This window comes from Atractosteus spatula, chromosome 1 (genome assembly GCF_055471065.1).
Source record: "Atractosteus spatula isolate fAtrSpa1 chromosome 1, fAtrSpa1.hap1, whole genome shotgun sequence".
In the NCBI taxonomy this organism is placed as follows: domain Eukaryota; kingdom Metazoa; phylum Chordata; class Actinopteri; order Semionotiformes; family Lepisosteidae; genus Atractosteus; species Atractosteus spatula.
In genome coordinates, this window is record NC_142706.1 from 47,830,955 (window position 1) to 47,844,511 (window position 13,557).

Here is a 13,557-nt window from a genome sequence, read left to right on the forward strand (position 1 = left end):
TTCAGATTTTGTTTTGAACAAAATCACACAATGGTGACCCTGACCTCTCCATGTAAAGGTTTGACGTATTGGCAGTGTGCCATCTAGTGCATGTGTAATTTATTGCAGGAACAAATATTGTAGGCTTTCGCCAGCTGTAATTGAAACCACCTCTGAATATGAACGATTCTGTAATGTGACCTGGGGTGGAATAAACTGCCCAGAGGGTTGGATTTGACCCTTGCATCATGGTTTGCCTACCCCTGTGTTGGGTAGTTTGATTTTTAAACAAAATATTCCATTCCTCATTTCAGCAGCACTGTGGATGGTGTAATGACATGGTTGTATTCCTAGTTTTCTTTGACTTGTAGACTGTCTTTCACTGTCACACGTCAAGACCTATGGTGCAATAGCAACACTAATTCAGGTAGTACCACCTTATACAGTGACCTGAGAAAATCGGGTCAATTTCTTGAACTTCAGTTCTGTTCTGGCCTACATTTTTTAATTGTCTTGCCAGAGTGAAAGCCATGAATAGACATTGATTAGAACCAGACAGGTGTTTCTCTATAGTGGAATTTTTTAAGAAGTACTGCATTTTTCTTGAAAAGCATAATATTTAGAAATTCTTTAACATTCTACTCCAAAACAATGAAAGATATCAAAGTAGGAAGGAACACTGATGTAAGTAGTGGCATTTTGATGTTAGGTGACATAATCCTTTAACATACCCATCTAACCAAAAGCCACACACCATACTGTGAACCTATTAAAGCATTCTAATTGTAGAAGATTTGTTGTTAAGCACAATAGGGTCTGCAACCAGGATATTTAATTTGGTGAACATACAGTATACTCAGCATCAAAAGAAATGTACTGTATAACTTATAACTGCAAGAAATTCACAAAGTCAGGAAAACTATTTTTTCTAGTACTGTAGGTACATGTCTTTTTATTGAACAAAATTTACAAATGTAAAATCATTTCACTGATAATATTAATATTGGCATCAACAAACATGAACAATGAGGAGACTCATGTGAAAGTCACAAACTAGTAACATATGGTGTCCTTGTTGGAAGCAATACAAGCTGTACAGCTGTAATGCATGCTTTGTACCATATTGCAGATGCCATCTTGTGTGATTCTGTCAAATTTGCTCTCAAAAATAGTGGACAAAGTGCCTGTTCACTTGTCTCTGAGCCTTAGATGCCTTTTGATGTTCCAGCTCATCACATACTATCCATGTTCATTGGCAGTTCAGCTATGGTGAGAAGGGCCTCCATGGCATTAATGACACAGTTAGGCCCTCTCACAGCATTTCCTTGTTTTAATATGATCATCTTCTGTTTTATCTTGTCTGAACCTGCCACACTCTTTCATTGGCTGTAAACATTCCAGACAGTGGTCCTAGCCAAACCTGCTCTCCTTTTTCTGTACATCGTTCTTCACTTACTCAAGGTTTTGACAGTGAACAAGAAAAAATACCTTATGACCTGTGCCCAGTCACCTCTCTCACTGAATATCTAATTTAGTGGTTAAGCAACAAAGTCACTAGATGAGTTGTGCATGATCATCTAATCAGTATCTAAAGTCCACAAAAGTTGATATACTAAATCCTTGTACACATAAATAGAGTGATACATTTATTTTGGTGCCCAGTTTCCATTACTGGGGCTTCTAGTCAGTTCATGAATTATTTGACATTTGCTTAATAAGAGATGATTATATCTGATTATATTTTTGTCCTTTAAAGTCAAATTTACATGTCCTTCACTTAAAATGTCAAGATGAACATCTCCCAATGGTTCAAATACTTCAGGAAGTTTAGGATAGAAAAAGAAGAAATTGCATTCGGGGTTTTTTTGGTGTAAATTATAAAGAAACTTTATTCTGAACCTAATGTGTAACAGGATAAAACATTTTTGTTTAAATACTTTTGAAATAGGAACTGAGTAAGGAAAATAGCTTACTTATATATTTACAGAATATATAATCCACTGATTCTGAAAAAAAATTATAATTGTATTTTGACACAATTAATCAGAGATTGGTGGTAATTAAGGATTACTTGATTTAAAAACATTGAATGTCAAGGGAATCTTCAACCTCATAAATTAAAATTGATTGAAATAAAACAGAAGATGTGAGGTATATGACAATTTCGGCTATCACTCCTCTGAAAAAATACATTAAACAGTAATTACAAAATCTCTCATCTCTGAAGGTACTCAACCCCCTCCAGCAGTTTTAAAAAACCCCAGGCAAATGGAATAGATAATACAAACATCCTTGCAAGACTTAAAGCATTTTCTTTTTTCCGAAATATGCAGACCTATTCCACCTTGCCGAATTTCCGTAACTATATAATTTACAAATACTTTAACGATACTTTTACAAATTTACATCTAGAGAGCAGAAATCAACTGGGGGTAATTTTCTAATGTTGATCAAGATAGTAACTTCCATTGAGTACTGTAGTTATACAATATATACCCTGTAGGTAAAGAGTGTGAATATGTCCAAACAGATGAAAATTGCCGAGACAAATTCCATGGGAAGTGTAGAAGTGTTAATTAATTGAAAGATTAAGAAAGGAATTAGAGAGATTATAACATATCACACTGCTGCCAGAATTGCTGTTCTCTAGTGTATCAGAAATTATTTTGTATACAGCTTAGTTTTACTCTTCATTCCATGGGGTCTTTTAGATATGGCAATTTTAAACTAGTGAATTAAGGTTGTTATTACTGAAATCCTTGCCCTTTGGTTATACGTTTTCATTTTATCTCTGATACTCAGTTGGTGTTCCTGTGATTGTGTAATGTTCCTAATTGTCCCAGTATGAAAGACTTGTTTGTAACTGTAAAACACCTGAGTTGTGGTGAGACTGAGCATCAAATTTATACATGCAATGACACCTCAGGTCAAAGTTTAGTAGATTGCACTCTGTTTCCTGTTGGTTTAGATCAAGGCTGTTGACTTCAGCTGCGGGCTAAGTGAGTGGAATGAATGGCAGGGCAGATAGTTAAACTAATGGTGTAAACTGTGCTTAGCATTTTTCCATTCATTATGTATGCAGCTTTGAGTAGTAAAAAGTAATCATAACCCTATGGAATTCTCAACTGAAAAAGAGCCCCTTGTAAAAGCATACATCCCTTGTTTGTCCTATAAAATATGAAATGCCACTGTGCTGCAAATTAAGCCATACTGAATTTCCGCATTGGTTGATCGCATTGAAAATGTAACCTTTAATTAAGTGCTTTAAAACAGTGTTTTGGAAAAAAAACTGTGTATTTAAGATTTTTAGGGAACTGAAGACTGGAAAGAGTTGAGACTTCAGAGCATGTTACTTAACGGTTTTTACAGAGCTAAATCTTTTGTGTGCACCTCTTCAGTTTTGTAAACTTTACATAATGCCAGCAGACTTTCTTTTCCAGAAACAGAACCAGGGTTTTTTAATATTAAAAGGGAAAAGACAAAACAATAGTGGCTTATGGTACAAGAGTGTTTCCAAAAAAACACTGAGCACTGACATGATGCAGAACCCTACAGAGTTGAAAGAAAACCTGGTTCAAGATTTACATTTGTCCATTTGTCTGACACTATCAAAGCAAAAGACATCTCCTAAAGGCATATTATGAGCAAGATAAAAGTTTTGTATATTTTCTCCATACTTATTTTTCCATTCTTCATTCAGCGATGACTGTTTAAACCCAACTATTGTGTTTTCAACATTTATGTAATTTTCTACCAAATTACTACCACTGTTATTTATGTTGTAATATGACCTATTATGTGTTTTTTTCCCTTAATATATTGGAATTACATTGAAAACTGGTGAGGGGGGATAATTTAATTCATTACAGGAAGTTAAGTAATCTAGTTTTCTTAATAATATCAGAGCCTTGCACGTCCCGCTGCAATATTGACCCACAATTGCCACGTGAATAATTAATCAAGTCATTTTCTCTGCAGAGCTCTCCACTGCATCATCCATTACAAAGCACAGTATGTTCTCATTCTGCCAGAGACCGAAGACATACTCAAAGGACTGAGTGCTTAATACAATACTCTCAGTAAAGCAGTGAAATTGCCTGCCAAATGTTTGGAGACCTCTTGTGTTGTTTTTTAGCACTGAAAATGGTCAGTTGGATTACTGTGTACATTGTGTTGTAAATTGTTTCCTGATGAGATTTTTTTGGTTTGTTATTTGTCATTTACATTTGCTAAACACCAAATAATATATGAGCTGAGAACCTGTGAATTATAATCAGTGTAGACTTCCATGCTGTTTCCCTTTGATAATTCTTTGTGATTGTTACTAAGTTGTGCTAGTTTTTTTTATTTAGCCAGCAGTTTTTATAAATGAGTATAAATATTTTTTTTAGTAAAAACTCTTGAAGGAGCTTGACTTTGAATCACATTGAGACGTGAATAACATTTAGGCTAAGAAGAGAAAAGAAGAAAATAGGTACCCAATTTAATATTATACAGGATATCGCAAAAGTATTCAGACCTTTTCACAGTTTTCACATTTTGTTGTTTTAAACCTTGGTGTGGTATATGCACAGCCTACTCCACACATGCATAGGAAGAAAGAGAAAAGAATAAGAATAAGTATGCAAACCCTTTGCTGTGACAAGCATAAATTAAATTACCTAAACAAAATTATTTTAACGAGCTACACAATGGGATGTCTCTGTGAGGTTCCTCGGTCAGATAGAAATTGCAAGTAAAGTCAACCATGAAGACCAAGAAGTTTTCAAAACAACTCAGGGATCAAGTTGATAGACAGATAGATAGGTATAAAACATTAAATAAAATGATGGTGGCAGCATTAAATTATAGTTTTGCTTACCATCGGGGACTGGGAAGCTTGTCTAGACTGGTGGGAAATATAGATGGAGAAAAGTGCTGGCAAATCTTAGAGGAAAACTTGCTTCAGAATTAAAACTGGGACAGAAATTCACCTTTCAGTATAACACTGATCCAAAGCACAAGGCCAAAGCTACACTGGAGAGCAATAAGAAAGTGAATGTCCTTGGGTGACTCAAAGTCCTGACTTCATTGCTATGAAGAATTAATGGAAGGACTTTAAAAGTGATGTCCATAAGTGACCCCCCAACAACATGAAAGAGCTTGAGCAAATTTGCTATGAAAAAAAGGTAAAATGTTCACTGTGCCAGTGTGCATATGTAATACAGACTTACCCAAATATACTGTATTTGCAGATATAACGCTGCCAGAGGTGTTTCCACCAAATATTGAGTTCACTGGTCTGTAGTCAACATTTTTATTTTCTGTGGTTTTTGCTGACATTTACTATAACTTATAGGCTCAGAAGGGAAAAGAAGAAAATAGATGGCCATGCATATTGTATATGAGTCTGCATTAAAATCTGTAATCCATAACAGAATAGCTGACATATGCTTTGGAACCATATCATCTTTAATGAGATAGTTCACTTCAGAATCTTAATTATCATTTATTATTGTGAAAGAATGACTGATGTACATCTAAGATGTGGTATTAACATGGAAATGCTTTTTCACAATACAGTATAAGTGAGAAGTAATACAGTAAGGGAATTAGCTTGTTTCATGTTCATTGTGCCAGTGTTTTTTCTGTGTTTACTCCATAAATGAGGAATTAAGGACTAACTCTTCTGCGAATGTGGTGAGCTACAGTCTATGAGCCACATTACCAGTGACTGACCAAAGTACTTTATGCATTCCTTGATGGTCATCAGCTCTCATCATAGTATAGCATCTAACTGACGATTCCATAAAAAGAAGACAAGCAATTAGTTATACTGTAATAACTCTATTGCACTCCAACTTAATTGTCCTCTAGATAATACAATTGTGGTGTTTTTAGTGGAAGTTACTATGATGTATTTCGAAATGAGAATTACTGAAAAAATCAATGTAACAAAATGTCAGTAATTAAACGTTCTTGAGCATATTTGCAAGATATTTTTTTTCATTTATCATGAAGGGATCGGATTTAAATATTTAAAATGATATGAACATAAATGTCAATTAGAAGTTTTGAACTTTTGATAAACTTTTGAACTATTTTGAGTTCAGTAAAGTCTTGTTTATATTAGGAGCAAATCTGATACACAGATCATTTGTTATTAAATCAGAATATAAAACACTTATCTAAATGATAGCTGTTATAGTCTTCAATTTTATGACAGGTTATATATATTTTAATTATAAAGGAGTATAAATAATTTCTTAGTACAATCTCTTGGAGGATATTGAAAGACAACATTTTTAAATGCCTTTACAAATTCTCCTCTGTGCAGTTATCTCTTTTAAACCCACATCCTTGGCTGTTTGGCTGGGTGTTTTTGCCTTGTAGAAAAAAAAACTTCAGATTTAAATTCATGCGATTACTTTTTTAAGGAAATTGTTGCTACAAGTGTACATGGACATTTTGGAGTGTATGGGGGTTTCCAATGGAGCATCCCAGAAATGATTACTAGTCTTTTCTTTTTCATATTTCACTCTGGAAAGCAACCACACTTTCTTGCCAGATAATAAATACAATTCCATCTTGATATATGCTGAGCCAAGTGCTGTTTATAAAAACTTTCCTTAGTTCATTGATTTTTGAAAGTAGCAAAGGATTGTAATCAATGCCAAACAAAGTTCGGGGAAGAAAATAATGAATTACCAGCTCGTGTGGTTGTTATTTGTATGTTGTGTATCATAAATAGTTACACAGAAATGGGCCCGGTGCCCACCTTTTATGGCTCATTTTTGTAATATACGAGTATGTGTATACAGTATATATACAGTATATGAATAATTGTCTATTTGTTACAGAGTAGAGCTCCAGCTATAAAACAGCCTATTTAGATTATGGAGGGCTATGAGGAATTTGGTGTTTCACCTTATGTATTTAAAAGGAATGATGTATAACTTAAAATACTTTATAATATAAAATTGAAATGTTAAAAGATAAATAGCAGTATTATTGTGCAAGTATCCACATACATATTTTAAAATCGCGTATTCTCAGGTTGGAAAACGTTTAAAAAGAAAGCAGCTATTTTGCTCATCTTATTGAAGAAATGGAGAAGGCTCATCATTATCTGAAGATTGCTCAGATTATTACTTAGTGACAAATGGGAAAAACAAAAGGCTTGGGTTTCTGTTAAACCGAGTGCAGACATTAATCAAAATAGAAATCTCCTTCTGCCTATTCCTAACCCTGAGTCAGCTTTTTTCCTCTCTTTATTTTTCCATTTCCAGCTGCAGTATTGAAATATGAGAACAATGTAATGAATATCCGACAGTTCAACTGCTCTCCCCATCCTTACTGGCTTCCCAACTTCATGGATGTTTTCACTTGGTCATTACCATTTGTTGGGGAAAAAGGTGAGTAGAAATTAATAAAGGTATCACATGTTCACAGAAAAAAGCTTACTTGTTTTTAACTGTTTTACTATAAAGAATAGCAGTACAGCCATTCACACTTCCTGTAGGTTATGTACATTGTTTACATGCTTATTTGGTGAAACCTACCTATTTTTGAGTGGCTTGTTACTCTTTGTATGTCACAGGAAGTGCCAGACAATTTCCTGTCACCATCGAAACACTTTAGTCATCCCTTTTTATTTAATCCAATATCCAAAACTGAGAGTGTGTGTTATTCATAAAACCTACCATATATTTTAGCAGGGCTCTTAGTGCCTTGCTGTATTTATTTCTGATTTATAAACGTGCACAGTAGTTGCATTACAAGATGGAAGGGAATACCTGAAAAATGCCCCCTTTTCCTTCATTTGCATTTGCTGAAAGGGATTTTTAACAAATGTGATGACTGAAATGTTTTTTTTTTACCAGCTTGGAAAAACTCTCAGCTTCTAATGCTTAACTCCAAACATTATGGGCTTGGCAATGGGGGAAAGGTTTAATGTTTTATTCCATTTTTATCTGATTTAATGCATCTGTCTGTCATGATAATTGTAATTGTGTCATGATAAATGTATATATGTGTTATTCAGTCAATGAGGTATTGCAGTGAAATATGGGAGCAATTTTCTTTTCTGATGGTAATGTAGTGAGAAATCAGTTTCAGGTAATTAAGGCTGTTGTCAGGAGAAAGGAGATTTATCATATAATTCAACTCATTTTTTTAGCCTACAGCTTTAAAATACACAATGAACATTTTTATTTTTCTGATCATGACACAAAGCAAAGGATTCATTTCAAAGAAAATAGCTTCAATTCTTTTGTCAGCAGCTGGACAGAGAAACAGAAGTCCAAATCTTTCAGAAATGTGCAGTTCCTGTGCTTGCTAAATTGCCTTTTATTTCCTTGCTACTGGATCAGTGTTTAAATAAGATATTATGTGTCCAATGCTTTCAGTGAAGTTGTTTGACACAGCAATATAATAATCTATTACTGATATGGTTATTTAATTGCCGCCTTCCCATATTATTTACCAACATTGTTCCAATTATTGTCCATTATTGTAATTACATATTTTCTTTACATTTTGTTTCTAGTCTCCAGTGTTTTTAAGCACTTGCATTGTTGTATATTATTACCCATTTTGTTGTGTAGCTTACATATCAGTTTGCAGACACAGAGGTGTTCGGATGAACTTTGCACAGTCCCTCTTGTTGACCTCCAAATGTATCTCTTATATGTTGATAAAAGGCTTCTTGATACAGAACTGTCTATGTAACTCTTATCAGTTTATTTTTTCTTCAATCAATCAAAGTTTATGTATCAAATGCACAACAGTACAGCATTCAGCAGTAGTTGCTGGTAATGAAATGTCTTCATGAACCATAGTGTAACTAGTGATTCTGTATTATGAAGCAGTACCATTACATTACTATAATTTGTTATAGTTCAAGTGGGTGGCTGTGTCAGCATGCGTAGGCTGTGAAAAAACAAGTAAAAGAAAAGTAAAAGTTTATTCCATGCTGAAAAGAGAAGAAAAAAAACACAACTTTTCGGCAGTGGAGCGTTCTTTGGCACCTGAACAAGAATACTGTCAGTCAGTTCTGGCTCAAAAAATTGTATAGATGGAGCTCCATTGCCATATTTTCTAGACAAAGAAAGGTGGACTACAGTGCTGTGGCAGGGGTCCCATTGAGCAGATTTCGCATAGTAATCACTTCCCTATTGGTGATGACTGCATTGCAATTCATGAAACAGGTTTGTGAAGCCAAACTAGCAATTCAGTCACGTTTTTGAGTCATACAGTTGTGAGAAAACTTGTGTAAACCCTTAGGAATTATCTGGATTTCTGCATGAATGACTCCTAAAATGTGATCTGATCTTCATCTAAGTCATAGTAATAAATAAAGACAGTCTTATTTAACAAACAACACACACAACATTTTACATTGCCATATCTTTATTGAACAAATGGTTTAAACAATCAATTATTAGAAGCAGTAGCATTTGCTGTGTTTCAGTGCCTCTCAGTAAATAAATATTGAGTGTCATATTCATTTTAATTCCATAAGCCATTACCACATCAACTTTACTGCCAGCTCTGACTTTCATTTGCATACTGGCCTTTAGTGGTTGCTTGGCATTTGCCAGTAATTTTCCACCACTTCTGAAGTGCCAGGACAACATGACAGTTCCATTATATACTTTAAATATTAGATGTGTAGCTGGTTTAAACTTTTTTTTAATCAGGATAAATGTTAAGAATTTAGTCTATTATATCACTAAAGTGTGAGGATAGGACAGTGTATTGTTGTGGTTTGAAGCCTGGTTAATATTATTACATACTGCCAGAATGAAGCAGTTGTAAATCATGCAGTGGGACGTACAGTATATTGTGTTGTGGTTTTCCTAATTTTGTTCAGCTGCAGTAAGCTAATAGCTGTGTGCATTTCATATGTGAACACAGCTGGACATAACCCTTTGCCATCAGCAGTAAAGCAGTGCAGAAACCGTCTTAAAATAAATGTTTTGTTTCCTTCTTAAAATAAAATTCCTCGGTTTCTGTCCCTCCCCTCCCTCCTGCCTACCCCTGCCACTGTAGCACTACACAACATTCTGCTGTGTATAGCAGATCTGATCTGATCTAGTACCGTGTTGCAATTTTTTAATTAAAACATTTTAGTGAACAGGAGGCAGCATTTGAATGTACAATATCTCTTGGCTCAATATTGTTTCAAATCAGCCACTCACCCTAGACAGTCAAGTTCGGATGTCAATGTTTATAAATTAAGCTCGTAAATAAATTGAATGAAGTTATCTTTTATTGTGAATTCTGGCTCTAATATCAGCTTGTCTAGCAGGAAATTTGAAATAATGAAGGGAAATAATTTTAATTTTAATTTTCAGGAAACAGGAAGCAACTTAGAAGACACAAACTTCTGTTTATTAACAGACAAAATACACAGATTGATATGTGCAAATATTTACACAGAACCAAGATAGCTGCCTGAGTCTCTCAGTGACAAACAGATTTTGACATCATCCAAATTATTGACAAGTTTTGGTAGTTAAAGCCATTTTAAACAAAATAAAAGGCTTCATCCAGGGCTACTCTGCTCTGTAAACTGATGTTACACTGGAAGGAACCTTTTTCCATATACCAAATTATGCATTAAAATGACATGGTGGATCCCACAAAAAAGGAAACATTTCCATTAATAAGACCATATTTTCCTTTAATTTGGTCTATTCAGTTCTCAAATAATTTCTGTATTTCAAGATTAATGCCCAAGCTATTAGAAGTTTGGCACCCACTCACATGATGGTCACATGATTTCTCTCACTACACCAGATTTCTCATCTGGTGTAGTGAGAGAAAGAGGGTGATAGCAGCTGAACCTCTCATATTACTGAGACCAGCCATTCACCTCTTAGACTGCTGTTTCATTTCTATATTAAAACAGCTTTTATAGAAGTTTCTTCCTATTCATACCTCCTACTCAGAGATGGGTTTAGGTTTATTGTATACAGCCTACTATACCACCTCCTCCACATCTCATGTCTAGTGTTGAGTAAAAACCCGTAATTGAGCTGAGTGGTGAGCAGATTGTAGAGTGGCTATAAACTAATTTATATACGGTCTTCTCCAGATATATTCAGTGTAGAATGAAATAGGAGCAGAAAACATTGATTAACAGAATTAGTTATGTATTCATTACTAACTGTGGTTTAATTTGATGGTCATTAAAGTTATACATTTGTAAAAGGAAACTGAAGCTCTTGAGATTTGGAATGTGAGGGCTATACCATTAGAGTAGTATATGGATGGTCATGAAAATATGTATTTTGTATTATTGCTATAATAAGCCATCTTGGGGGAACTGTCTCATTTTTTTGCTGCTGGGTATTGTTGATTATCAGTTGGTACACAAGCTGATCAAAGTAATTTTTAGTTACAATTTTGTATGATTTGTGTGCCACCAAAATTAAGGTACACAATCTTAAAAATATTCTACAAATGTTATACTCTAATAGTAGTATTGCACAGAACACCATGGCTTGTCTTAAATTATTAACTGAATTCCAGAATACAAAAGGGTCACACTTATTTACACCTCCTTTAAATAAAATCCAAGAAAAGTAAATGTACATAAACATTCTGCTCTTTGGCAGTGCATGCCTGCAGAGCTTTATAGAAGCCTGCAAACCCCTGTTTTCCCTGGGTTTTAAAAGGAGGCAGCACAAGGAAGACATTTAGTAGTAGCAAGCATGATCAAGGCTAATGTTGGAGGCCTCTACAAAGACTGCAGGCCAGTAGTCTTTGTTGGACGTTTGCTATAAAACAATCCCCAAAAGTGGAATCTATCACTTTCCACAGTAGACTATTATTCAGAGATTTGAGGCTAGTGGTACTGTACAGTGGCCACGCTGTTGGGAAGTGGACACAAGTGTATCTTACCACCACAGGCTATGACAGAGAAGGTGTTCAAGAGGTAATCACAAATACAGTGGCAACAACTGGAGATCTCCAGCACTAGAATTATCAGAGTGTCAAAAAACTTGGATTCAATGTAAAATAAAAACTTTGATCTCTGCTGATGTATTATCTGAGCCTGAGCCTAGCCTGCCTGTTGTCTTAACACTGTTTTATTTTTCTTTGTAGTGACTGAGATGTTGGTAAATGTTTTGAGCATCTGCTCCAATGATGAGTTGACGACTGATGAAGAGATTGACGGTGAGTGCAAACATTAAAAAAAATATGTAATGAAAGTCATCTTGAGTAAATCAGTTGTGCCGTGATTAACTTAATTCCCGGATGATACAGAACAGCCAAGAAAATAATTAAAAATGTCCTCTGGGAAGTAGGATTAAAAACGTGGCCATTTTGACTTGAGGTTACCATGATTTTATTTTACTTTGCAAGATCTCCACAAGGGGGCTCTCTTTCCACACAAAATTCTATCTTAGAGTCCTCAGATTACATTCATTATCCTGTTCACATAGAAAACAATGCGTTAGAGCTGCTGGATAAGTAGACAACATCTGGTTCATAACATTTCTATTAACTGCCTTATGTAGTCATACATTTTGCCTGTGTGTATGTGCATGTTATATCAGGATGAACTCCAGGAGATTTAACAGCGGACTAGTTTTCCATCATAATGATCACCTTACAGCTTCATATAGCATCTATTACCTTTGTTTACTTTTCTGGGTAATTACTCACAGCATCCCAACCATCTCCACAGTTACCTAGCTCACATCTATGCATTCTCGTAGTAGGGGACTCTGCTCAAATCATCCTGCCTGTGGGATGCTTTTGCACTATCAGTAGGCAGATTGTAGGCGCTGACTGATGTTCACTGCCTGTGCCCTTTCTAAATAAATCCAGAAAATGTCTTCTTTCCTGATGCTGCTAGTTTACATCCTCAGGTCAGGAACGCTGGAGAGTCTTTTCCTTTTATTTCACTTGCATTCATATTCACAATATGTTTTAGCGAATATTTCCTCATTTAAGGTCTAGTTGTGCTGCATGGTGGCCTATGTACTGTATTCAGTATAGTTATATAGCAGTCCATATTTTCAACAGCAGCACATCGAGCACAAAATATAATTTGATAACACTGGCCTGTTTTTTGTATGTTTTTTTTTCTGATGCCCCTGACTGCATGTTAAGGTTTACAGTCATGTGAAACAGAAAGAACACCCTCTTTCAAATCTATGGTTTTATATATCAGGACATAACAAAAAAACATCTGGTCCTTACCAGGTCCTAAAATTAGGTAAATCTAACCTCAGATGACAAACAACGCAACAGATTCCACTATGTCATTATTTATTTAACAAAAAATAAGCCAACATGTAGAAGCCATGTGTGAAAAACTAAGTACACCCCATGATTCAGTAGCTTGTAGAACCACCTTTAGCAGCAATAACATGAAGTTATCATTTCCTGTATGAGTTTATCAGTCTCTCACGTCGTTTTGGAGGAATTTTGGCCCACTCTTCTTCACAACATTGCTTCCCTTCATTGATGTTTGAGGGCATTTGTTTATGCACAGCTCTCTTAAGGTCCTGCCACAGCATCTCAATTGGGTTGAGGTCTGGACTTTGACTTGGCCATTCCAAAACCTTGATTCTTTTCTTT

The 13,557-nt window shown here is 35.1% G+C and overlaps 1 protein-coding gene across 2 annotated transcripts in view; it reads left to right on the plus strand.

Moving 5' to 3' along the window:
- The window catches only part of LOC148840988 (protein phosphatase 3 catalytic subunit alpha), a 173,421-nt gene that overhangs the window by 143,828 nt on the left and 16,036 nt on the right, over positions 1-13,557 (plus strand). For both annotated transcript variants that reach the window (XM_088907368.1, XM_088907445.1), the window contains exons 9-10: positions 7,248-7,373; positions 12,073-12,144. In XM_088907368.1, coding sequence (XP_088763494.1) covers positions 7,248-7,373; positions 12,073-12,144 — 198 coding nt within the window. The remainder of the gene's footprint in view (positions 1-7,247; positions 7,374-12,072; positions 12,145-13,557) is intronic.